Source organism: Mustela nigripes, chromosome 5 (assembly GCF_022355385.1).
Source record: "Mustela nigripes isolate SB6536 chromosome 5, MUSNIG.SB6536, whole genome shotgun sequence".
Classification (NCBI taxonomy): Eukaryota; Metazoa; Chordata; class Mammalia; order Carnivora; family Mustelidae; genus Mustela; species Mustela nigripes.
In genome coordinates this window covers 7,637,567-7,665,408 of record NC_081561.1, presented here as the reverse complement: position 1 = coordinate 7,665,408, position 27,842 = coordinate 7,637,567, and the positions used below count along the sequence as shown (strand labels likewise).

Genomic DNA, 27,842 nt, shown 5'->3' with positions numbered 1-27,842 from the left:
CAGTCGGTTAGGCATCCGACTCTTGATTTTGGCTCAGGTCATGATCTCAGGGTTGTGAGATCAAGCCCCACATTGGGCTCCACACTGAACATGGAGCCTGCCTCGGATTCTCAATCTTTCTCTCTTTTCCTCTATCCCTCCCCAACTTGTTCGTGAGTGTGCACCACTCTCTCTCTCTAAAAAATAAAAAATTACAAATAAATTATATATGAGGAAACTACGGAAAATACCAGGTTTCCGCCGCTGGCTGAAATCCCAGACCACTCTGTGGCCAGACCGCAGGGGCTGAGCCTGCCACGTTCTATACCTCTGCCCCACTCAGGCTTGCTTGGAACATTCGAGAACCAACCTCATCAGGAAGGTGCTTACCCTCTGCTGCCTCATCCACCCCAGACATTCGCTGGTGACGCGCTTGGTGAATTCATCCCAGCCAGAGCCACTCTGACAGGTGTACCCTCCACCACCCTTGGAGCTGGCCCTTCGGACTCGAGGGGCGCTGATGGCTTTATAAAGGGCTCGCATCTGCTCCTGGAGCTGCAGCAGTCTGAAAAGAAAGGAAAACAATCACACTGTTGCAGGAAAACTGCCTATGGGCCCATGTTCTAGGCAAACGCCCCCCTTTCTGAGTCTCCTTCATTGCCAGGATAGAGGTCACAGATGTGGGATTTGGAGAATTCTTTACCATCTGACTTGAATTGCAATCCCATATAAAAACCTCACTACTGTGATGGTCAGAGCCTGAAACATCAGGGCAAGTGTAGCTGGCTTTGCCTAACCTGGTAGCAACCTCGGTTTTCCCCCTAAATTTCACCCTGGGAATTTGCCTCGTATCCTGGGCCCTACGTACCCTGACAACAAAATCAAGACAACCCGTTTCTGCTTTAAACTGCTTTTCCAACTCTACAGGTCTCATTTTTGTACACATGAAACTGAGCCTGACTTGGTATTGGACCCTTGAAAGGCAAATGCTGTGCCAAAGGCCATTGCTGCTCCCCAGATGGAAGTCCAGCGAACATCACAGAACAAACTCAACCCTTCAACACAAGCCAGCTCCTTTGGGCGGGTCTGTCTGATTCTTTTCATGGCAGCCACATAAGATGGAGGCAGTGAGTGCCGTCCATCTGTACAGAGTAGCTACGGAACAGCAAGGCAAGGGAGCCCTCCCCCTAGAATAGCTGTGCTCCCTTCAAGGGAGGACCTGGGCCACGGGATCGAGCGAAAGTGGGTTTATGACGCCTGCATTTAGGCTCTGGGGTAAAGGCAACACCTTTTCTGATAAGCATCACACGGCTGGCCCATCTGTCGCATCTCTCTGATCAAGCTATCGGTAATTTCCATCTGATCATTGGCCTGGGCGAAACACTCATCCAGTTCTCTGCTCCGAGCCAGCTGTATTCCATCTCCGTATTTCAGCTCCTAAAGGAAAGAATTCACATGAAGGAAACATGTAGAGAGACAGCTTCACAGGTGTTCACACTAGAGCAGAAAATGCTGGAGAGAGAAGCTTCACTTTTGTTAATGGCAGCAAAAGCGTCTGCTGTGAACTTAACAAAGAGTGTGAGTTTCCATTTTGCATGTGACTGCAAAGAATTCCTGCCTGGAAATTACCTTATTAATTTGAGAGAAGTGGGTAAATACAGGAGGATTCATGAAGCAAAATTTGTGGACTGTATTTTAAATTTTTACTAGGCTTTTAAAAGTGTATTTATGGAGCAGTGAGTTTTCCCTTTCTTCAATGTGTTAAATGCTATCTTTCCTGTTTACAAACAACATTCGGCCAATGGGAACTTCACTGGGGTAAGAACATAGTACTATTATGCTAGATAAGGTCTTTTACACACGAACTGCGATTTTCCTCCATCTTATGGGAACAAAGTTTTTCCATTCTTAAAAAGGAAGCTATTGGGGCACCTGGGGGGCTTAGTGGGTTGAACCTTTGCCTTCAGCTCAGGTCATGATCTCAGGGTCCTGGGATCGAGCCCCACATAGGGCTCTCTGCTCCGCAGGGAGCCTGCCTCCCCCTCTCTCTCTGCCTGCCTCTCTGCCTACTTGTGATTTTTGTCTGTCAAATAAATAAGTAAAATCTTAAAAAAAAAAAAAAAAAAAAAGGAGCCTATCTAATTCATTATCTTGGGCCAATCAATCTCCTGCTTCTGATGACACGTGACCCTTATGTGAGATGTCACCTTTGGGGGAGGGGTGATGGGCACACGAGAAGTGCTCTGTACTATTTTTACAACTTCTTGTGAGGCTATCAATATTTTCTAATTAAAAATTGTTTTAGAAAAGGAAACCACCCTCTTTTCCCATGCAAAAGCCTGCTGCCACAGGGCCATATAGGAGCTTTCCCTGGAATTTTACATTTGCTGCTTTCATCGGGCTTCAGCCAAATGAACCTTCTTTCTCTTAACAGAAATGGCAGCAAACACACTACATTTCCCTGACGTTATTCCACTTCCGTGCACAGAAATAAAAAAACACTATGCACGTGATGCCATGTAAATTTCCGAAGCCACATGGAAAGCGTTTCCTTAGCCACTACACCTCGTGTCCAGGTCTGGGGCGTGCACGTGTTCAGTCTGAGTCGCAGGAGCTTCCCGTTTTGCTCTAGGTAAAGGAACCACGGCTCTGTGAGAAGGAGTGCGTTGCAAGTCAGAGACTTGAAACGACCCGAACTAGCACCAAGCTCATTTGCTGAGTCCCAAATATCCTTTTACAGGGAGGGACTAAAGTGAAGTTATTTTTTTAACTGGGTGAAATAGACCAGATTCCACCCCAAATCTCCAAAATTGAGAAATTGGAACATTAAGATATTCTCCAAACAGAACCTTGCAAATTCACTTGGTTAAAATCCTTCTTTATATTTATTTAACAGGGGTACTTTGTGATGGGCCAGATTCCCGGTCCACATCGGGGAGGCTAGAACTCAGTCCCTTCACAGGGATGTGCAATAAATCAGGGGCAGGAGAGAGAAGGGGTCTATGGCCCTACAACTCTCTAGTCTAGTTTTAGCAAATTTGAATGCCAGCTACAGTGTTTCAAAATAGAAACTTGACTCATACAACCTCACAGTGTCCAGGATTTCTAAGCCTGTTTCAATGAGAATCTAAGCTAATACCCAGAAATACTGGGAGGTTTTTGTTAAATGCTACCATTTTCCTCAATTTTCAATTGCATTTTCTTTTTTTCCCTTTCTTTCTTTCTTCCTTCCTTTTTCTCTCATTTTTCTTCCTTCCTTCCTTTCCTTGTTTCTCAAACAGAATTGTTCTCACAATATGGTAATTTTTCCTAAAGAAAAAAACTAACTTCTTAAATTGATGGTGTACAACATAAACCCGCAAGATACACAAGTCAGGCTGCATTTCTAGGAAGAGAAAGTGCTACAATAATCACACAAACAATAATAAATGAGGAGCTGTTGCAAAGCCAAAAGGGTGGGCATCTGTGTAAATATTTGCTGGGGGAAACCCTGCGAGCCCTGGTTTCCATTGTTAAACCAACATCGCCACTAGGTTACGAAGATACACACCCCTCTCTAGTCCGCTTAGAAAAAGATAATCTCTAAACCCTAAGTATGAGAAGGAGGGTCGTGAGTGAGGAAGCACAGGTCAGGAGGATAAGGCGACGCTAACGGAGAACAAAGCGAGATGTGGCCAATGGAGCGGGACAAGCAAGCTCACCGGCTGCACGATCAGCTCTGCCCGCATCAGGCAGTCCGAGCAGTTCTGGAGAAGCTCCTGGATGGTGTTCTGGTTCTGGTGCCTGGACATCGTCCCGGTTTGACTGATGAAGCAAACACAAAAAAGCAGGCATGAATTTTTTTTTCCAGTTTCAAAACAATTTCAAACTTTCAGAAAAGTTGCAAAAATGCAACAAAAACACTCCTATAGACCCTTCAGCCAGAAATGCTAACATGTTTCCTGTATCCTCCTCTTCCCTCTCTGCAGGTGTATTTACCTATAGATACCCACGCTTGTCTGAACCACTTGAAGATCATCATAAGCTTTTATGCCAAAATATTTCAGCATATGTTTCCTAAGAATAAAGACTTTCTATTACATAACCACAGTAGAATTATCAAAATCAGGACATTTAAAACTGAATATGATTGGCTAATCTATAGAACATTTTTTAATTTTACTAACTAGCCTAATAATTACTAAAGTTTTTTTTTTCCAGGTCTAAGATCCAACCCAGAAATAGTCCCTTGAGTTGTAAAAACACATTTCTAGCAGATTATCTATCACCTTTCCCGCTTCATCCCCCAATAATCCACAATGAGGATTATCTGCACAAGCCCCTCCAAGGGAAGACCTCAACGGATCAGACTCAGAGTATGAGAGTTTCACTGGCCAGTCTGGCTGAGGAAAACAGCTAGAGGCACGAGACGAGCTTATTCTAAAGAAGTATTTTCTGCTATCACAAGGAGACAATAATGATAAAGAAATACGGTGTCAGGAAAGTGAAGGGAAATGTAAACAACTCTAATACAAACACAAGCCACTTTTCCTTCCAAGATGGCCCTATGGAATATTCTTCTCTATAAGGACAATCACCCAAATGTACCTCTCAAATGAAATCCTCTTTTTTAAAGATTTTGTTTGAGACAGAGTGGGAGAGAGAATGAGCAGGGTAGAAGGGACAGAAGGAGATGGAGAAGCAGACTCCCCGCTGAGCAGGGAGCAGACGCGGGATTCGATCCCAGGACCCCAGGATCATGATCTGAGCCAAAGGCAGGTGCTTAACGGAGAAAGCCACCCAGGTGTGTCCCCAAAACACTTTTCTGGTAGATGCATTCAGAAATCTTAAAAGAAAGGTGGTGAAATGTAGATGTACCATATTTTAAAGAAAGAGATGCCAGGAATGTAATGTGATTCAGATAGAAGTCAAAAGAAAAGGTATGATAAAAATAGTCCTGCTGGGTCATTTGCCGGGATACTCTAAATCATGGCACAGCCTCCTATAGCTTAGCTTAAGAGAGATTTAAAACATGTTGAATTATGGTTTAAATGTTCAGGAAAAGGTCTCCCAAATGCGTTGCAAGAAGCCTGAGTCCCTCACAGGGCCTTGGAGGCATCCAGGCCCCTTGGACAGGGCAAGCCTACACCTGCAGAAAATAACTGTTCGACGCCTGTTTGATGCATTCACTTTCTCCTACAAGTGTGTGTACCTGGGGGTTGGGGTGTGTGTCTGTGTGTGCTGTAAAGAAAGATTTTCACTGTTTAATAAAAGGGGGGTGTTGTAAAATCCAGGCTATACTATTATGCACAGATGGGGTGAAATCGCAAGAAATTTCTTCCATGGCCCTGATTCTGCATCTTTTCACACTGGAGAAGCACTGGCTTTCCCTGCCACTTCTTTGCCATTCCTCCCTGCAAGCGAGGCTCCTACAAGCCAGCACTAGCTGATGTATGTGGGTGAGGACCCAAGCTCTCCCTGGGAACCACTCCTGGGTGATGACACCGCTGCTCCAGGCAGGCCCGGGCAGAGCGCAGAGCGCAGCCCGGGCAGAGCGCAGAGCGCAGCCCGGACCGCCCACCCATCAAAACCAGCGCGCCCCACCCGTGAATGCGGCCTTCTCTTCCTTCCATGCGGAATGATACAGGAAATCTGGCACATTACATCGCTGAGATGTAAGCAGGACTCCACCAGTTGTCAAAACTTGTGCAAAATTCCAATCGCCTTAGAATCACAGGAAAGAAATTCAAGAGACAAAGGGGGAAAAAAAAAAACTGGGAAATACAGAAAGCTCATTTAGAACCCGAGGATGTAAAAGGAAATCAGGAAGGTCCTGTGTAATTATCTTTGTTTTCTCTCTTGAACAGGGATGAGAGTACCTTTGTTTGGAAGCATTTTCAGCGATCCTGTTCACAAAGTGATTCCCACAAAGAAAGCCAGTCCCCAGCTTACAAATGAAAGGGCTCTCTCTTCGGGCAATGGAAAGTCAGAGTCCCTTAAAAGACTTAATAACTTGTGCTGTTGTAAAAAGTATCACAAACTGGGTGAAGGGTCCAGGAAAATTCTCCAGTAGCTTTACGAATTTTCTGTAAATGTGAAATCATTCCAAAATAAAAATGTATTTAAAAAAGGGGGGGGGGCGCCTGGGTGGCTCAGTGGGTTAAAGCCTCTGCCTTCGGCTCAGGTCATGATCCCAAGGGTCCTGGGATCGAGCCCCAAATCGGGCTCTCTGCTCAGCAGGGAGCCTGCTTCCTTCTCTCTCTCTGCCTGCCTCTCTGCCTATTTGTGATCTCTGCCTGTCAAATAAATAAATAAAATCTTAAAAGAGAGAAAGAGAGAAAGGCAGGGAGGCCAACTCAGCTGTGAATGAAGGGACCACAGTGTACATACAAGTCTTTTGAAGGGTGAGTTTATGACACTCAATTCTAAGTTCACTTGACAAAATATAAAACTCACCAGCTTCTTCAAAACCAATTATTAGTTACATGACACAAAAGTGAACTGTATCCAGCAAAAAGGGAGGTGAGGAAGTTATATGTTGGCTTAAAATACTGATGGACTTTGTATATTTTTTTGGTTCCCTCCTACTTTTAGAAGACATTTGTCTGGACAGCAGTGGACATCTCTATAAATTAAGAAGCCATCTTCACTGCTTCCTCTCCCCTGCACACATCTGAATTTAAATTAAAACAACAACAACAACAACAACAAGAAGCCCCAGGTAACTTCATGCTGCTAATAATTCTCAAAAAAAGTTCTTCACGCTTTGCTAAAGGACCTGCCTATGTTCACCACACATGCCCTAGATAGCCACTAAAACCCCATATGTGTCGCTTGGCAATTAAGTGAATACACTGACAACTATACAGCAAGAGAAATGCATGAAAATCGAATCTTTTTAAGGGTCAACAAAGAAGGAAAAGCTAAGTGTCAGAGCAACGTAACAGAGATTCTTTGGCTTTGCTGTTTGTCTATAGGGAAAATATGACCTAATTAACCAAGTTCCATCTGACACACTACTTCTCAAGACTTTGCCTGGCTCTTAAAGCAAGATCTACACATTCCCTCTTTAATCTGTTAAGACTCTCACTTCGGTCCGACGTGTGGCCCAGAACAACCTTTGGAAACAGAGCTAGGTGAGAAAGGGAACTGGGTGTACGCTTTTCCCCATAGGTCAGTCTGTCAACAGGAGACAAAGGGAGGGAGACTCGGACCCACGGAGGTTTGGTGACTAGGGAAAAGAGAATCCACTTTACTGTTCCGTTTGAGGGTCTCTGGCCCAAGGGAAGATCCCCATAGAAATGGATCTACTGAAATCAAGGAGGAAGGGCAGGCAAAAAGACTGTGACTCATGGAGTGGGTCTGGCATCAGGCCCCTGACTTTGTGCGATGCAGGATTCTTCAGCAGGAGAGCCGGGAGGGCTGGCTTCGGGGAACATGTGTGTTTTTTTTACAGTTATGCGCCCTTCACAACTTTTTGAGTCAAATCATATTTTGTATTGATCACATAACAATTCTGGAATTTTTTTTCTTTTAACATCAGAAATGTCTAGACCTGGGTTTTCTCATCCACTAGGCAAGATGATACCTAAGATTTCTTTAGTTCACTCTTCTGTAACTGTTCCATAAAACTACCAAATGAACTCCTTCCTACCGAGAATATTATACACGTTTGTTCTGTCTCATGGCAGGGAAGTTTCCTCTTAAGTTCATCCAGGGATTGGGAAAATGCACAATTCTAGCATAGGTGAAGAAATAATTTTTAAATAAATGTACTTATTTAACAAGCATGGAAAGATTTTAAAAATCCCTGGCCGGAAAGAACTTTTCACTACGGGTACATATAGGTGTTGGGGTGCAGAGATTTTAAACCACGGTGAGAATTGAACTAACAAGCTCAAAGTTCACGTATTAAATCCCATTTCAGTGACTCAGTGACATGGAAGATGAAAGATGTCATGTGGGGAAAAAAAAAAAAAAAAAGACCCACAAGAAAACAAAACTCACTTGGGTCAGATCAGTCAAAAAATACTGACTTCTAAAATTAATAACTGTCCTTAAAAAAATAACATTTGTCCTCAACTTTTCTGAAATTCTGGTTTTTATCTTCAAACTTACAAAGGCAAATGGTTCATACGACAAAGAACCTGCCTACACAAACACTTAAAAAAAAAAAATTCATTCTGAAACTTGTTTAAACAAGTAGTGGTTCAGTTTACATAAAGATCCCTTCAACAATGGCTAAACGGAAAATGCGTTCTGGATTTTAATCCAAATATTAGGGACAAAGCACACGAATATGTGAACAATATTAGACAGTTATCTTTTATTTTACTACTGACAAAAAACATTCTTTTCTTTAAAAAAAATAGGACTTCAGAACTAGATGTTTGTGTGTGTGTGTGTGTGTGTGTGTGTGTGTGTGTTTTTAAAGATTTTATTTATTTGTCATAGAGAGAAGCGAGAGCAAGCACAGGCAGACAGAGAGGCAGGCAGAGGCAGAGGGAGAAGCAGGCTCCCCGCCAAGCAAGGAGCCCGATGTGGGACTCGATCCCAGGACGCTGGGATCATGACCTGAGCCGAAGGCAGCCGCTTAACCAACTGAGCCACCCAGGCGTCCCCAGAATTAGCTGTTTTAAGACACTAGTTTAACACTGCCAAGAATACTATAGGAAAAAAAACAGAAGACAAATATTTTGAACAGATGCATGCAGCATTACAAGGTAATTTTTAAAAATATTTACTGTTTGTTTTTTAAAGTCATTTTATAGTATCTATGCTGTTCATTACACCCCAGCCCACGCCAGTGAATTCTGCATTTCTTTCTGTGGATACACGTTTTCTCCTCTTGGGCCCCTTCTCTTCTTCTTTCCTCTGTCTCTCTTCCTCTCTCTCTCTCTCTCTCTCTCTCTCCCTCTCTCTCTGCCACCCTCTTTATCTCTGGCCTTTCTTTCGTTCATTCCATCAACCTAGGGTCCTGAACAAGTACCAGAAATGGCATTTTATGGCTCTTTATATATTCAGGTTCGACGAAGAGTGGCCTTAGAAAAGCTCCATAAATACTGGTTGGAAATTAGAATTGTGTGATGCATTCATATGGATCTTAAAGCCCATTTGCTTTGCTCTTTAGAATTTTCAAAGCATTTTAACATGTACTATTGGAGCTTCTTTCAAGGATCTTGAAAGAGGAAAAAGTGATCTTTTTACTTTTTCACGGGAGGACAGTATCACACCTCCAAGACACATCAAACATGCTACACAGCGGAGATGTCATGTGTCCATCCTTTGGAAGTCACAGACCACATGCTGACTGCCTGGAGCTCTTGCGTTCCCACCTCCGCCCTTATTCTGCACTAGTCATTACACACCTGTGTACCCCAGTCCTGGAGAGCAAAGTCCCATATCTTAGTCACCCTTGACTCCTCCATGCACCTAACAACCTCGTTTTGCAGACAGAAGGTAGTGAATGCATGTTTGTTTGGTTTAGTAACGAAAAAGAAAAACAAAGGTAAATAAAAGACTGATCCAAGGATATGACCACCATCTCCTTACCCTGATTTCCAAATCGAAGTCAGGGATCGCACCTGCCCTGTCCCCTACCCCCCATTCCCACCACAACGATGTAAGAAAAGGGTTTTTTCGTATAAATTTTAGAAATAGGGTCTTCTCCAAGCCTTCATTTTGTCCTCACCCGGGAGCTTTGGAAGCCGTCTGTAATAAAAGCTCCACTTCCTTTCCATTTTATGATTCTCACACTGCTTTCAGTGGATTGGAGCATTGTGGGACAAACAGAAGACCTAACATTAATTTAATGAATACTCTGAGGTCGGTAGACCAAAAGTCCATTCCCTGCTCAGCCACTCCTGCTTGTACAGCCTGTGACTCGGAGCAAATGACTGAGTATTTGCCTCTGTAACACACAGGAACACACCGGCCTTCTGGGCTTGACGGGATTCTTTATTTTTTTTTTATTTTTAAAGATTTTTTCTTTATTTATCTGACAGAGATCACAAGTAGGCAGAGAGGCAGGCAGAGAGAGAGGAGGAAGCAGGCTCCCCGCAGAGCAGAAAGCCCGATATGGGGCTCGATCCCAGGACCCCGGGATCACGACCCGAGCCGAAGGCAGAGGCCCAACCCACTGAGCCACCCAGGTGCCCCGCTTGACGGGATTCTTAAGGGGAGCCAGGAAGGTTGGCCGCTTCCCGCACAAACCCAGTCCTCACTGCAGCTGCCTTGAGGATAGGATTCTGAGATTTCGGTTTTATCTTGCATTTTGTGTTTTTGTCTCAGTGTGTAATTCTGAGGTTTGCCCAAGGATATTTTGCACCAATTGGGATAAGGTGAGAAGGAAAAAAGAAAAACAAAACAAAACTAAAACCAAACCAAAACATGAAAAAGAAGAAATGGATTAGGTATTAAATATGAGGCACTTCACAGGTTCCGAAAATTATTACAAGACATGAAATAAAAAGTTTGAGATGATTCAAAAAGAGTGACACATTTTAACAGCACAAAACTTACTAAAGGGATAAGAAAATTCAGAAAAAGATGCCCTCTTTTCCTTCATTAAGTGGGGATGACACATGGGTATTTGGTCCTTAATGTCATAAGAATTTCTATTTTGAATTATTCCCCTAAGAGAAACCTCCCATTCATTCTGAGGGGGGAAAAAATTATTTACAAGTTATCTGGTTATTCCTCACGAAGTCAGCTCCTTTTCAACTTTTTTCCGGTGCCAGATGAAGCAAGGGACGTTATGTTTGCATGTAAAAAAATTTCATTCCAGGGGCACCTGGCTGGCTCAATTGGAAGAGCATGAAACTCTTGATCGTGGGGTTGTGAGTTCGAGCCCCACGCTGGGTATAGAGATTACTAAATAAATAAACTTTAAAAAACAAATAAATAAAAAATTGTCAATGTGATTCCAAGCAAGCACTTAAAATCTGTTTGCTAAAGCATCATCAATTTCATGAAATGTGGATTTCACCTTCAAGAGACCCTCCCAAGTACTGGACCCGTCCAGTCCCAGGTGCGGGCGATAAGAAGTAAATGGTTGGGCTGTGCTAACATTTCTCCAGGATGTTGCCCCAAAGGAGAGGCTCACTGAGACTTGGGGGTCTGTGGGGCGGTACCTTTACTATCAGAACCACACCTACTGTTTCCCATGGAGTGCAGGACAGAGAAAGAGAAAAGGGAAGGGTGGGGCCAGGCCGTGAGCAGCATGGCCTCCAGACTGAAGCAGCCTTCTAGAACCTCCTCATCTGGAAAGACCGGTTGGCTGAGGATTGAGCTGGACTCCCCAAGTCACACCCAAGCCCACCTTTGCTCCACCCTAGGTAGTCAGCTCTGAGCCATCAGGGCCATCAGCAGGTTTTTTCTCTTTCCCAAGACATTTCAGTCACCTGAACTACGATGAAATTATGCCCATATTTAGAGGACAAAGTTAACTGCTGTTGAAAGCTGTTCTGTAGGGCTGACCAACAGGAGTTGGCTGAAGGCAGCATCACACTGTGTTTCTTCCTAAGCAGATGGAAACCCTACCAGAGGAATAACAAAAGAGTACAATGATTATGAAATAAATATTTCACAGGAACGCAACAGAGTAAAAGCATTTTAGCTAGAAGAGTTTTCAAGTACAAAAGATAATTCTAACAGCCAAGGTTTTTGATCATTTCTTGACCCACTGTGGTATCCTGGATTCAAACGCAGCTCAGCCACTCACTAGCTGTGTGACCCGGGCCACGTCGCAGTCACTACTTTAACCTCAGTTTACTATCTGTACAATGGGAACCTTCCAATAATGGACAGAAGATACCTGGCACATCACAGGTGTCTCCCGGGTGATGGTAACTATTATTAACTACTGATCTGATACTTTTATAAAAGATGGAACTTACTCAAAGTTAATAACCATGTCAGTGTTATCTGCTCTCGATTAAGCTAAACTGAATCTTACTTTGCAATCGCTTCCCAGAAAAATATTTAGAAGATCCCTGCTGTGAGTCACTGGACTCCAAGCCTGTTTTCTCAGACTCTCCCTGCTTCTCGCATCCAGCTCTCAGGGGCAGCCTCCACTCCACCCGGCCGCAACCACTTTCCTATCCCACGGTCAGGCCACCACCCTCGATCAGACTTTCATCACCTCTCTCCTTCACTGCCTGATGGATTCCTTAAGCCACCTTCCTCCAGACCCAGCACACAGCTGCACAGAAACCATCCTACAGCTCACTACGACAGTCTGAGCTCCCTGCTCCTTCAGTGCAGGACTCTACCCCTGGGCTTCTGTGAAAACTTGCAATGGCTCCCCTCTGCCTATGCACATTCCCCACCATGGAGTCAAGGTGTCCCAAGGGCTGGTCCCAACCTGCCCTTCCTCCTTGATGTCTTACAGCTTCTCACTCAGAAAGGAGACTGTTCTACAGGCCTTGAATGTGTGCTCCTGGTCTTTCGTCTCCCAGATTTTTCTCGTGCTCCTCTCTCCCCCTGGAATGTTCTTTGCCCATCCATCCTGACCTGCTGAAACACTCCCAAGTCTAATTCAGCATCACTTTCTTTATAAAATCTCACTAGTGCCTCCACTACAGATGTTATCTTTAGGAAGCCTTGGAATCACTGATACTCTCCTGTCCATCATCCTTTTGTATTATGGTGCTTATTTTCCTTTAAGGAACTCCATTTCTTTCAAGAAGTCTTTGTCATAGAAAAAAAAAAAAAGTTTTTGTATTTTCACCTTTGACTCTCCTTGACACCTAACACTCACCACATGTTCCGTAGTTACTGAATGAATGAATGAATGAATGAGTGGAACTGAGATACTTCCGTTGTTTAAGTACAGGGCTGTCCAGTCTACTACAAAAGATACATGGTCTAAAGGCACAGGCTGACAGGAGGGCAGAGGGGAGTAGCCTTGAGTTCCCTGGCCAACTTGGCCATGAATGGACTTGGGGATTTAGGGCAAGTCTTACTCTACTGGTCTCCAAAGTGGAAGAATGAGGCTCTGTACACCTTTGCACTCTCCCCAGCCTTAAAATTCAATGCAAATGGACCCATGTATCTCTCACTAAGGAAGAGGCTTCTTTTTAAAAGAATTTAATTAATTTATTTATTTGACAGGCAGAGAGGCAGGCAGAGAGAGAGAGGTGGAAGCAGGCTCCCTGCTGGGCAGAGAGCCCGATGCGGGGCTTGATCCCAGAATGTTGGGATCATGACATGAGCCGAAGGCAGAGGCTTTAGCCCACTGAGCCACCCAGGCGCCCCTAAAAGATAGTTTAAAACAAACTTTGTATCAATTAAGGTTCACATGTATTTTGGCTTTGAAATCACGAGTTCTGGAGAAAAGTAAGCATTAACTTTATGACCACATATTTCTGAAGCTTAATCACCCTATTTGGCTTTTAATCCTCCAATAATATCCACACTTTGATCAGGGAAATATACAACTGTGGGACTTTGTCGCTTGGCCTCCAAATTTCACTATAGATTTGTCATTTCTTTTAACCAAAAGAACAAGACTGGGGTAGATCTGCCTAAATGAAAAAAGCATATTAGTATAACATCCTATACAACCAAAATCCACAGTTTAAATTTTCAAAAATATACCTCTTACATCATCAAGCACATAACATTTACTGAACTTTCAAACACTGAGTAAAGAAAAAGAAATGAAAGTAGTTTTGATTCCATTCAGCCTACAATAAAGAAAACACAAAAGATGGGTAAGCAGGGAAGGAAGAAGAACCACAAATGAGATAAAATACTGTCTTAAGAACTGACAGTGTTCTTAATATAAAGCACAGACACAGGAAGATGTTTTAAAGTCATCTTAGAGAGAAAAAGGAGATTTAGGCTCTTTACACACTCAAATTAGTTTACTTAGGGAAAGGTTAGATACAAACACCAATTCTTTAAAATCGCACTTATTAAAAAAAATAATCACTCAGACAATAAAGTGGTAGTTTAAATAGACAAACTTAAATTCAACCAATAGCTTCCATGCCAGTTTTTGTGCCTTAAAAAGAAAAAAAAAACCTTTATTTAGAAAGACTTTGGGGGCAGAAAAGCACTTAGTGAATTCTTAATCCTCCATTTGGGGGCAGTCGGGTCAGAGATGAAATCCACCTTCTACAAAGTACATGCTCTGGGACAACAGTCCCTCCGTGCAAAACCATTAAAAACACCAGAAAAAAAGTGTCAGGGCAAGTCCTGTCTCTCTTCAGTCAGTTCTCCTTATTTTTAAGATCCACAAGTCAGCAGTTGCTGGGGATGTGTGTGTGTGTGTGTGTGTGTGTGTGCGCGCGCGCTCGCGCTAATTCTCATTCCAGAGGGGTCAGCCACACCAGGGGCTGGCCAGGCATGCTGGGAGAATCCCCATTACTGGATCAAGAAAGAAGGGCCCCACGATGACTCCAGCCCCCAAGCAAGATGCCCCGCTGCCGCTGCCGGGGGAGGGGGGAGAAGAGGGGGATGGGGGGGAAGGGGGGGCGGAGGGGCGGGATATCAACATCAAAGCGCAGAAAGAAACGCCTTCCCCCCAAATTACGTAATTCAAAATTTCAGTCTTGTCTTCCCTTCCCAGAGAGGTAAAACTTGACATACTCATAAACAGCTTTTAGGCTGGAAAAACAGAACACAAGGTATATACTATGGGAAAACATTGATCCTCCTCAAAACTTAGTGTCTCCGTGAAGGAGCCTTACAGTTCGTTAGCGGATACATAATTCTTCACAAATTTACCTCTACAAGAGGCCGAGGGAGCAAAATAGTCCAATACCCAGTAATGTTTATTGCCAATTTAAAAAAAAAAAAAAAACGGACTCTGAATGAACACAATCATATTTTTTTTTAAAAATACAAAATCAAAATGAAATACTTGGTTCATAAGATGCCAGAAAAGAAAAATTGCTGCCTGAGAATCCTTGCGAAATTCCGACTGGACTATAAATGTGTGGGTTAAAAGAGCGTGCTTCCCAAATACAGGAAGACTGGGAGGGAAAAGTAAAGTGTCAGATTTAATCGGTTGGCTAAGTTTTAAAACAAACTTAAAAACCAAAGTAATAACTGGCAAAACTTTCTCCCCATTTTTCCTAGGACTCGGTCCGTGTCTCCTGGAATTCCCCGGGGTTCATTATGTCCAAAAAACAAGAGCTCCAAGATCGAGACAATTCTTTGCTAACTCAAAAAGAGGAAATCAATTGCCAAGATGCTCGGGGAAAATAAAGACATAAATAAACCGAAGCAGAAAACAGGTCAGAAAACAGGTTGCAACTCGAGCAGTCCCTGCGTTCAAATCTGCTGGTAAAACAAAAAACTCCTGGAGTGCATTCAGGCTGCTCCTCCCCAGCCTAAGGCCACAGGCAAGGTAAATAATTTTCTGGAACGCAGGCCAGTTTCCCAAAAGCCCTGCTGGGGAAGGGCTTGCAGGGGAGCGGGGAGGGCGCCGACCGCAAAATTCTCACGGTTCCCGTGGGCATCTGGCATCCAGCTCTGCGGACCCAGTAAAAGCAGCCTCATTATCTTCCCCCATCTTCCCAAACTACCCCCTCGATCGGTTTCCGTAATGATTCTGAGAAACAGACCCTCCCCACATCCCGGGGGTCCCTCCGGGGTACCTGAATCGGGAGAGGCCCCCAGCGTCGCGGGCTGGCGCGGATGGGAAGCAGCGCCCACCCCGCCACATGTCCCCGCTGCCACCCGAAGACCCTGCGCCCGCGCTCGGCTACCAATAATACACCGAGGTCCTTCCTCCTGGGCTTTTTTAAAAGGAGGAAACCAACGGCGCAGGCTCAGGGCCACAGGTACGGGGGCTGCGGCGCAGCGGGGCAAGGGGGCAGGCGTGTCCTGGCAGAGCCGGGACCTGGGGCCGGGCGACTGCTCCGGCCCGAAAGCTCAGTTTGGGAGGCAGGGAAGACCAAGGCGGGGCCTTCTTGAGACCCGACCCAGAGCCTCCGGACGCGCAGCCTCCTTACAAAAGCCCTGGGTGGCGGAGCCGCCAGGCGCCCGAGAGGGGTGGTCTCGGGGTGACCAGGAATTTAGGATAAGCCACCAGAGGCGGAGGAGCCCCGAATCCGAGCCCTGCCTACAGGTCAGGCCGGAATCCCCGCTCGTTTACTGTTCTACTTTTGGTAATAGTAGGTTAGGTAGGGTTTTGTTGTCACAGCCCCGCCCGACCTCCCACCTGCCAGCCGGGACAAAGGGGATGCCAGCTGGGCCCGGCGGCGCAGGGGGTGGAGGGGAGGAGTCCTGGAGGCAGAGACCCCTGTGACCCGCACGCCCGCCGCGTCCTCCTGCACCGCTCGCCGGCCACCCTCCTGCCCCGGCTCGCGGGAAGCAAGAAGGTTGGGACGGAGAACCCGTTTGCAGGGAAGGACCGCTCCTCTCCGGGCTCCCACACCCACCCACCCGGGTGTGAGCAGCGCACGGGGCGGGAGGACACCGGGCTGCTGCCCCAGAGCCAGCAGGAAGTGCTTTCACGAGCTCGAGCAAAACCACTTTCCTCCGCCAGGACCTGGTTTTTTTTTCGTCGACCAGAGGAGGGCTCGTCCCTCCCTGTCCCAGCGTGCTGGGGTTCGGAGAGAAGAGCACGGAGACCCCGCGGGCCGGGCGCCCGGTGTCTGCCCGCTGGCCGGTACCCACCAGTAGCCGTCCGAGTTCTGGTCGGTGACCGTGCAGCGCCGGGAGTAGTACATCCTGCTGGTGCCCCCGCCGCCGCCGCCGCCCCCGCCGCCGCCGCCGCCGCCGCAGGTCACCTCGTAGCGCAGGTCGGGACCGGACTCCGCGCGGGTCATGCGGCCCAGCGTGTTGATCCGCGGGTGAGAGCCTCCGTTGCAGCTCATGTCGGCGGGCACTCAGAGAGCAGCTCAGCGCCGAGGCATAAGCGAGGGCGGGCGGGCTCGGAGAATGTGGGGTGGGGGGTTCGAAGGGAAGGCCCCCAAACTGGGAACCGGGGCGGGCGCGCAGTAGGTCGCGGGGACGCTCCTGGCCACCAGGGCCGTCCTGGCCGCTGCGAGCGCGGTGCGGCGGACGGAGGTCGGGCGCGGGGACGACGACGGGCGGGGAGCAGGAGCGGCGCGAGAGCTGTGGCTCGGAGGGCGGCGAGGGCGCAGAGGAGCGGGCTCGCGGCTGGGTGTTGGTGTTGGTCGGTGGGGGCGCGAGTCTCCTCCCCGCTGGCACCCGGCGCCCAGGCCACACCTGGCGGGTTTCTTCCCAGGGCGGGGTGCGGCCGCTGCGCCTCCCCGCCCCACCGCGGGTGTCACCGACGCGCTCGGGCCGCCCCTCCCCACCGGCGCCCGCCGGCCCGCGGCTCCGCCCTGCGCCTCCGAGGCCCGGGGAACGCCGGCAGGGGCGGGGTCCCCGAGACCCGAGCGCCCCTGGCGCGGCTACCGAGGGGAGGGCGTGCGGCGCCGGAGGCCTTTTGCTCAGCTGCGGCGGCCGGGCAAGCGCGGCCCCTGCTTTTCAGGATTTCCTCGGTCCCCGGGGCGGAAATAAGACGAAAAAAAAATAAGGGCCATTCGATTGGAGGGTTACTTATGAAACACATACTTTTGCTAATTCCTGGAAACGGTGCCAGCCAAGCTTTGAACAGAAACATAATTGAGAAGAGCACGCTTAGATGGTGAGGTTTCATTTTAGGGAACTTTTTTTGGAATCTTCTTTTATTCCGGGATTTCAGAAAAGTTGTCTCAAAAGTCCGATTTCCGATGTGTAAAACGAGCCACCACTTCCTGGGCAAGTCTTCACCATGAATAGTTAATTTCTTTGTTGTGAAGATTAAAAAGAACACACTAACCATTTTGCAGTAAGTAAAAGGAAAATATACATTGTCATTTATTTTACTTTGCCTGTTGGTGGTCATTTTGAGTAAGTTGCAAAGACTTCCACCTTCAGATCCAGTTTTTGTTGTTTTTTTTTTTTTTTTAATTTTTTTTTTTTAAAGAACCTTGGGAACGTTTGCCTCACGCCCCTGAGCACCTTTTCACAGGATCCATCCCTTTCGAAAATCAGCTTTTCCCACAAGTCAGTGGCCTTCCTGGGACTTCAGTCTGAGAACAGCAAAGAATCCTGGACAGAGATACCCACTTGGTACAGATGAGTAAGTCAGAACATTCCAGCAACTTGCTCCAGGGCCCCCTCCCAGTTAGGTGTGAAACACACTGTAGTCTCTGAGACCAGGGCTGAGATGCAGACCCAGTCAGGCAATCCGCAAAAAACTGCTTTTATCATCTGGAGAACTGTTAGATTACTCTTTAATAAACACCATTTAAAGATCTTTATAATAAATATTTGTCCTCTTCCCAAGGAATGCCCATTAACTTACCTTCATACACAATATATCCCAAAATGTTTGTGAACTGAAAAGAACGTAAATGGAACTACATTTACATGTCCTAAAGGGAGTAGGAAGTTTTCTAAAAGTTCCCATATTATAGCACCCCGAATCATAGCTCACTCTTTAGGCACAAATCTCCAACAAAACGTGCTGTTCTTGTTCTTCTCAATCAACCTCAGAGTTGACCAGATTAAATACCATGAGGTCAAAGTTTACCACTGTTAGCACACTCAGTAATTCCCATCACTGTCTCAGTTTAGACTCCTTTTTAATAAATGGTAATATGATAAAGTTCAAATTCAAATGATCACACTAGCTCTGATGTACAGACAGGAACGGTGTTTCTTCTGAACATTGAATCTTTAGCTCAAAGTCTTTATCAGCACAAACGGGCCATAATATCCATTGGCTGGATGGAAGAAAAGCCATTTGTGATGTCGGTGCATAAGGCACGTAATTTTATTTGGGGTGTTTTGTTACCTCTCTGCGTCTCATTGGTTCAGCAAATAATTATAACCTACTGTATGGAGGGCTAGTGTAAGATTTTGGATAATACGAAGATGAATGAGGCATTGTCACCGCCCTGAAAAATATAGTAAATCTTCAATTTAAAATCTTCAGGGATTTCTTTATTCTTATGCTGTGTAATGAGAAGATCATGCAATTGCACAGGAAAATTCTCCTAAAAAACAAGACAAATCTGTAAACCACAGCCCATTCATGACAAAAGCTCCACCTAACTCACAGTGGACCCAAACGCCACCCAGACTCACAGGGCTGTTCCATCTCTTTACAAACAGGGGAAGAGGTGAAAAGTACAACCCACCAATTACACACCTCTGGCTACCGTTACTTGGTAGCCTATCCTACAGATTCCTGAGCTCCTTTAGGGCATTTCCAGAAAGGGGATTGCTTTCAGCTAACCAAACATATCAGGTTTGGGAAGACAATGGCTTCTGTTTATCTTTCTCCAAGGAAGATAAAAAGATGAAATAAAAGATTGACATGTTAGATGGAATCCAGACATATACACATGAGTTGTCTAAATGAGCTCACCTTGTGAAAGGTCCCACATTGAAGGCTGGAGATCAGAAAATCAGAATTCTGATCTTAGTGCTACAATTTACTTGGGCAGGAGATCAATTTCTTCACATGCAAAATGGAAATAATAATCTTGCCCTGCTAATTTTATAATAGATGAACGTTCTTGAAAGCAGAAACCTTGTATAAAGCTAAGATATCACCCATTAAATCAAAAGCTCTTGGCTAGATAGAAATCTTAGCTTTTAGTGTTTAATCCCCCTGAATCAATAAAACTCCCTTTTGCAGATGTTTAACCTTCATTCACTTAAAAAGCAGTTATTAGGGGCGCCTGGGTGGCTCAGTGGGTTGAGCCTCTGCCTTTGGCTCCGGTCATGATCTCAGGATCCTGGGATTGATCCCCGCTTCCAGATCTCTGCTCCGCGGGGAGCCTGCTTCCTCCTCTGTCTCTCTGCCTGCCTCTCTGCCGACTTGTGATCTGTCAAATAAATAAATAAAATCTTTAAAAAAAAAAAAAGCAGTTATTAAACATCCACAATGTGAGATGCCTGGGTGGCTTAATCAGTTAAGTACCCGCCTACATACAGCTCAGGTCCTGATCCCAGCGTCCTGGGATGGAGTCCTGCATTGGGCTTCTTGCTCAGGGAGGGGAGTCTGCTTCTCCCTCTGCCTGCTCCACGTCTCTCTCTCCCAGCATGTGTTCTCTTTCTCTGACAAAAAAATAAATAAAATCTTTAAAAAAAAAAAAAAGATAAACATCTACTATGCACTTCACAATAAGCTCAGCGAATGATCACAGGAAGATGAATAAGGCGGGGCTCCCTTTCTGTAGGATATCAAGCCTGCCATAGGAAAACAAATCATTCCAGTACGTTTGATACAGTATTACAAACACATATTTATAGAATCCTGGGAGCACAGCACAAGAATTCAGCTTATTTCTTACAATGAGGCTTATAAAGTGCCCCATCCAAAATCTGGCAAAGCCCTCACTAGCTGACCTAAGTAAGGTCAGCTATTTTTTTCCCGGCCACTTGTAGATACGTCCCCTTGTACTGTTAGAGACAGATCACTGACATGTAACTTTCTCTCTGGCTGACCTTAGAGATGACCTTGTGGTTAGGTAAGAGGCATCAGTCAGATCCTGAGCATATTTTTAAAACTAAACGGAGCACCTTGATTTCAATGAGATTAGAAGGGATCATTTACTTGCTCAAAACCCCATGGGAACTCTCTCATATCTCTTTGTTGGTGAAATGATATCCCTGAGCCACAGAAAAGATTTACAGCCCATGAGTTAAAATAGCTGTTTCTTCTGCCAGGGAAGCGGTATTTTAACAAATCATAACTACAGAAGCTAGGATTGGAACTATAACGTGAGGTAAAGAAAATGCCTATTAAAATACCAGATGGTTTAATTTTTGCTTTTTCTTTCTTGTGAGTAAATTACAATCCTCCAGAAATCATTAAATCTGGGTTCTCAGTATCCCCAAAATAAAATTGAGCTCTCCTTATTGAAACTACTCATTCAAGAAAGCAATTTGATAAACCACATAAATTTCATTTCAGAAGTAGGAAAATGTTGGCAAAACATATACATTAGCCCAGAACTCTCTTTATTATCCTTGGTTCAAATGTCCTTCAGGAATAGGAGAATTTTTTAATTTGATTTTACCAAGGGAAGGGGGTTAACTTTTAAAAACATTAAAAACTGAGAGAAACTTCTCAAATACCTTTTCTGTCGCTGTAGTGAAAAGATTCTTTGTTGTTGTTGGCACTTGTTTTGGTTTTCACACAGGTCATATCTAATAAATGGTGCTATCTTTTATGTTTTAAGAGTCTGATTTTTGTTTGGTTTGGGTTTTGGTTTTTGGGTTTGGGGAGGGTGGTTTTTGTTTTGGGGGGGTTTTGTTTTGGTTTGGTTTGGTTTGGTTTTTTCTTTTGACTGCCTCTAACTGGATAGCACAGATATTGGGGATCCACTCGTGCTTTCCTGCCCAAATCTCTTTTGCTTTAAGACCCCAAGCTGCAAGGTTGAGTGGCTGGAGGTTAAGGGTATGAATGATGGCAAGCACAGCTTTGTACCACATAGGGACCATTCACAACCTTGGCCAAATGACTTCTCACCTACCACGCTAAACAATAGCTCACACTAATTTTTAGTGCATAAGACACGCAGTCAATAAATATAATATAGGTGCCAAGTAAGTTAGCCTTTTAAATATGCCCTCAAAGTAATATTTTAAGCTTATCATTATTGTGAAGAACTGTCTGTCCACCACATCGGGACAGGAACACTTACTGAAACTTCTATAAATAAGTCAAGATGCAGAAGATTGCTGGTAAACCCAGTTATCCCCAAAGACCGCATGGATTCATCATGTGCTAATAGCCACGTGAAGAAAATTATGAATAGCTACTTAGCTTTTACGGAAGGAATTCCAAATTGATGTTCCATGGAGAATTTCAGAAATAAAAGCTTTCTTAAAGAGTCTTCATACCGGTTGTTCTAAAAATTTTAAGAGCCTCGGAACTCTCTTTACAAAGGAAGCCCTGTGAGAAACAACCAACAGCAAGAACAGGTGGTCATAATGTCAGACTGGTAATAGCTTGGGGGGAGCCCACTGTCCCCCCCACAGCACCTGCCCTATGCCTTCTAGTGCTGTGGCCCCAGAAAGATTTCCCCAAGTCAAGTGCCATATAAATCAAAACCCACATTTTATTTTACTTTAAGATTTTTCTAATCATTTTTTTTTTTTGAGAGAGAGCAAGCTCGAGCATGAGCTGGGGGGAGGGGGAAGGGCAGCGGGAAAGAGAGATGCAGACTCCTCGCTAAGCGTGGAGCCCAATACGACAACGCCCAACCGACTGAGCCACCCAGGTGCCCCCAAAACCCACATTTTAATAAAAGAAAATAGTGAGTCCCAGACAGGTTAAGAACCTTTTCTGAGTTACTTAATATCTAAAATACTACAATTCTATTTCTGGCCTCCTGCCCTTTTCACTATGTCAAAATTCCTGCACAATCAGACATGAAAGCATACATTTCTGAGCAGTAATTTGGTATCAATTTAAAACCAAGGAACTATCCGATTAATTGTTATTTTCCTACACTAGACACATAGGATGTCTGGAAAAGCAGTCACTATAAAATCATCAGCCTGTTCTGCAGAAGTCACACCAAAAAAAGTTTAGTCATTATTTTTAGTCCTATTCCTATAGGTGACGTGAGTGTTTTACTTGGTGTCAGCAAATCACAGTGCATGTTTTTGTTTTGTTTGGGTTGATTTTTGTACAAATACAGCTTCCATCATTTAGAAAAAGTGAAATTAGGGGTTCCTATACAAACAACCTAAAATCAGAACGGGAATGAAGCTGTAAATGATCTCACATCTAACTTTGAGTAGAGTATGACGCAGAGGACATGTCACCTAGTCTCTGAAGTGACCATCTTCCAAAATTCTAGATATTCATAGGTAAAATAGGACGTTCCTGCAACCATTATCATTTTATCATCAGGAAGGATTTATTGTACTTACATTGTTTCCTTGCTGCAGAGAGAAATGTCCGCATGGGTTTAAAGAATAAAGGAAGTTTAAAGAATTAACTCCTGTCTTTAATTATCTTGACATCTGAAGCATCTAACACAGGAGACAAAATACGAAACATAAACCAAGTGCTAGTAGTAACAAAAATCCAAGAGTGAGCTTCTAAATAGACCAGGCGCTGGTGGGGAAAATTCTTAGCTTTAACGCATTCTCATAATCTAGGGTCACGATAGTTTCATTTTGTCAGACTTGGTCAGATCACACATCTCAGGGTAAAAACTCTGTTCAAACTCTTGCACTGCCCACAGAAACAACCAAGGTAACGAGAAGTTGCAGTCCTTATCAGGGTCCTGCCTGTGGGGATGGGGAGGGTGGTGGTAAAACCTAGATGTGACATGAGAGTTTGCTAGCAAATCACGTAAAAGGCTTGCTTAAAAGGGTGAATCTTAAGTTGGGGTTTTCCCCCTGACAACTGTAAAAGTTTGTTTGTTTGCTGTAAAAAACTCAGAAAACGTGGGATGCAGAGAAGCTAAGAAAATTGCATCTATAACTACGCCATCCGAATGAGGCAATCACGCTACACGTTTTTGGTAGATTTCCTTCCAGTTTTTTTTCAGTGAATTTTTTTTTTTTAACCTGATGTCAGATTCTATATACAAATTTGTATCCAGCTTCTTATAATTTAGCATTATACCGTGAGCGTTTTCCAACCTCATTTAAAATGTCTTATCAGCAATGCTTTAAAAGATGCATGCCATTTTGTTGTTTGTTTTTAAAAAGGATCTTTTAAAGTGGCAAGGCGCAGATCCTGAAGCTTCCTATAGGAGTGATTCACACCATTCTAGAATTTTTCACATCAATACCAAATAGCATCCTCTGTGGATGGGAAATGAGACAGGGAGAGGCAGATCTGAAGCAGTGAGCCATCATCTTACGGAGGGCAGTTACAATAGCCACCAAACATGTTTAAGAAAATAATCCTGCCCTGTGGAGGGTGGGGGCAGCAAGTCCTTGCAGGGTCTTCCAGCAATCTCTCTGTCACGCCCGGTATAAGGGTTGCAGACATCTGAAACCAGACGTTTTTCTCCTAAAACCTTTAGTAATCCATAGACATTCAAACTTCGGAAGCTCTAAGAGCCTGGGCTATTTCTGGTTTCCTTAATCAGCTCCCCAGAACTGAATGAACTGAACACTCACCTCCAAATGAGAAACCTTCCCTTCAGCAAGATTTGGATTCAAGAAAAAATCAGGCAAATCAGGAGGAGAACCTATAGGACTGTTCCTTCTGCCGTAAATGAGAGCCCATTGCAAGAATCCTAACTGGATTTGATTTGTACATTTTTCATGATTTGCTGAATTTTCACCTGAAACATTTAAGCCATGCTGACATCAGACAGAAAGGTTTCAAATTTAGGAAATCATTATAGCACAGTTCCATGGCAGTTTCAACAAACCCCGTGAAGCAGTTTGGTCTTGCAAAGGTGGGTGTGGAGAGCTACACATCATTCTCGTTAAACCTGTCTGGCGGCTCCCCGGAGTTTTACCTGCTTGGTAATTTGGCTTCAGGTAGAATCTAGCAAAGCATCTGGAGTCCATTCCCACCAAGGTACTGAGGAAAAATGTCACCCGTCATCTCTAAACAACCTTTTATTTTGTTTTACCAAATAAGGAAAAAATAATCTCATGATTTAACATTAGAATTACTGCATTCTTAAAACAAAAATCAGTATCTCTCTTGGGTTCGTAGCCCTGAGAAAATATGTACAATGCCAAAGGATTTTCTTAAATATAATATATTGAGTTTGGTAATATACCAAAGGGTTTTTTTAAGCCTCTTTTTTTAAACTACAAAGGGATTTGTCTTTGTAAGAGGGAACTACATTAACATGGAAAATACCTCAATCCCATTGTTATCATTAAAATTAATGTTATGAAAATGGATGTCGTCCATTCGGCTAGTCCTCGATGTAGAACAAAGACAACGCATTGTAAAGTAAAACAAGCAAACAAAAAATTGGAGGCCTTTGGCTGGCTTAGTCGGTACAGTGAGCAGCTCTTGATGTCAGGGCTGGGAGGTAGAACCCCATGCTGGGTGTGGAGTCTACTTTAAAAGAATAAATAAATAAATAAATAAATAAATAAATAAATAAAATTTCCAAGAGTCATTCTTTTTTTTTAAAAGGCAACTTTTAAGCCAAATATATAGTGTGATCAGATTGTTTACATTAAAATGTATGGGTTAGAGAGGGCCCTGGATGCCTCACTCAGTTAAGCATCTGACTCTTGATTTCCTCTCTGGTCATCTCTCAGGGTGGTGAGATTGAGCCCCAGGTGGGTCTCCTAACTTAGTGTGGAGTCTGCTTGTTAGAATATACATTTCTAATAATAGAACTATAAAATAAAGGTATGCGATTTTGTAGGGAAAAGGTAGCTTTTGTATCTAGCTTTGAAAAGGAAAGTGAGATTCCCCAATACCTGAGTCTTAAAATTTTAGTATTTAACAATCTGTGAATAATAATTCTAACTCCATTTATTGTACAGAACCTTACAGGGGTTTTCTTCAGTTTTAAAAATTGTAATAAAAAATACATATATGGCATAAAATTCATCCTTTTAACCATTTTTGAGTGTACAATTCAATGGGATTATGAACATTCACAACGTGTGTGACCATCACCATCATCCATCATCCCTCCATCACCACTACACCACCATCTGTCTCCAGAACTTTCTCATCATCCCAAACAGAAACCCTATCCCCATTGAACACTATACCTTCCTCCCCTCCCCTAACCCAGCCCCTGGGAACTCCTAACTCCTATTCTATTTTCTGTCTCTATAAACTTGACTGTTCTAGGTTCCTCATGTAAGTGAATCATACAATATTTGTTATTTTTTTGGTCTGGCTTATTTCACTTAGCATAACATCTTCAAGCTTCACCCATGTTGTAGCATGGGTTAAAACCCCCTGCTTTTTAAAGGCTGCATAATATTCCACTGTATGTAATGAGCACATTTTGTTTACCCATTCATCTGTTGATAGCCTTTAGGCTATTATGAATAATGCTACAGTGTTGTTTTTTAAGTAGTAAAATTATTATAAACTTATTCTTTTCCTTACAACTTCCCCCTCCTCCCAGAATTCATCTGTACTTTTTTTTTTTTGCTTAGTTATCTATTATCATTAATTTGTTCCTCAACTCTCCCCTAGTTGAGTAATATTTTCTCAACACAAAGATTCACACCAAATATTCTATTAATTTCATCTGCTTAAAAAAAGTCCTTCCTGGGGTGCCTGGGTGTCTCAGTGGGTTAAGCATTTGCCTTTGGCTCGATCATGATCCCAGGGTCCTGGGATGGAGTCCTGCATTGGGTTCCCTGCTCAGCAAGGGAGTCTGCTTCTCCCTCTCCCTCTATCCCTGCTCATGTACTCTCTCTCTTTCTCTCACTCTCTCTCTCAAATAAATAAATAAAATTGTTAAAAAAAAAAATCCTTCCTGGTTGGGGAGGTGGGAGGTGGGTGAAATCAGAGAAGGGGATCAAAATGTACCAACTTGCAGATTCAAAATAAATAAGTCATGAGGATGCAAGGTACAGCCTGGTGACTATACTTAATAATACTGTGTCACAATTATAAAAGGTGCTAAAAGAGTAGATCTTTAAATTTCCCATTGCAAGAAAAAAAATTTTTTTGTAACTCTGTGTGGTGATGGCTGTTCCGTAGCTATGTAATCAGAAAAAAAAAAAAAAAATTCCTTCCTGAAATCTTCTGACTTGCTCTAATCTGAGCAACAGCTCTTCAGACGTGCTTCTCCACAGTCTACCTGGGAGCTCCCTTCACTTCTTTTCCCTGCCATGTTTGTTGTACCATCTGTTTTCTGGATCCCATGCGTTTCACTCTCTTGTTTTATTCCCTCGTTTTGATAGCACTCACATTCCACCAGCTTTACTGAGAAGAAGTGCATGGGAAATACCTTCCTGGAGAACTTGTGTGTCTGAAAATATCCTTATTCCATGACATACTTGACTGATTATTTAGCTGGGTATAGAACTCTAGACTGGAAATCACTTTCCCTCAGATTGTCAGAAGCATTGCTCCTTTCTGTTTGCAGAGCTGCTTTTGGAAAGGTCCAAAGCCACTCTGGTTCTTTGTATGTTTTATGAAACTTTCGGTAATCAGGACATTCTCCAGATTTTAGATAAGAGATAAGATTTTAGATAAGAGCATCCCTCCTCCCACTCTTTCCACCAACACTCTTCTTGTTTGGTCCCCAGTGTAGGAAAAAAAAAGTGTATTATGGTTCTCAGAGAGTTACTGCAGAAACAAAGTCAGCGGTCAGTAAACATGGTGTTTATTAGAAGAGGAAAGTAGATATTTCTTTTAACAGACATAGTAAATAAATGAATGAATTCTCCTAAGGAGAAAAGAGTGCACTTTACTTTTTTCTTTCCTCCCTCTTTCTCCCTTCCTCTTGCCTTCCTTCCTCCCTCCCTCCCTTCTTTTTTCTTTCTTTCTCTGTGTTTCTTCCCAGAGATGGTTCCTTTATCTGGGAAAAATAATTTCCTCCACAGAGACAGACCTCTTTCTTGGAAATGTAAGAAGAACAAGCAGCTTGCTCTGACTCTACTTCCCAGGCTCCATCTGCTTGCTTCTGGTCAAATGAAAACAGAGTGGCAAGGAGAGGTCTACAAGACGACCCTAGTGACAGGAGAAGGAGGAGTGGCCCAGTCTGGCTCTCACCTCACCAGGCTTCACTTGTGCCCTCTATCACCAGAGAAGCCATCCAGCACCTGCTGTAGAGTAGATTGTGCCATTCCTTTCTCCACTCCAACCACACACCAGCACCAGACTAACCTTCTGGAAAGTTCTCCCCATATCATTATCAAACTCTTCACCGACTCCCCACTGTCAGCAGATAAGATACACAACCCCCAGCCTGGCATTCCATGCCCTCTACAACTGTATCCCA

At 44.0% G+C, this 27,842-nt stretch overlaps 1 protein-coding gene across 3 annotated transcripts in view; it reads right to left on the bottom strand.

Moving 5' to 3' along the window:
- Positions 1–17,198, bottom strand: part of DSP (desmoplakin) — a 46,094-nt gene extending 28,896 nt beyond the window's left edge. The window contains exons 1-4 of one of the 3 annotated variants that reach the window (XM_059399403.1): positions 16,591–17,198; positions 3,681–3,783; positions 1,268–1,416; positions 370–544 (exon numbers count right to left, since the gene is read on the bottom strand). In XM_059399403.1, the coding sequence (XP_059255386.1) occupies positions 370–544; positions 1,268–1,416; positions 3,681–3,783; positions 16,591–16,790 (627 nt within the window). In that variant the 5' untranslated portion in view covers positions 16,791–17,198. Of the gene's footprint in view, positions 1–369; positions 545–1,267; positions 1,417–3,680; positions 3,784–15,566; positions 15,687–16,590 lie in introns of those variants that run through there. The other 2 variants (XM_059399401.1, XM_059399402.1) reach the window with 2 other exon arrangements.
- Positions 17,199–27,842: the final 10,644 nt, after the last annotated feature.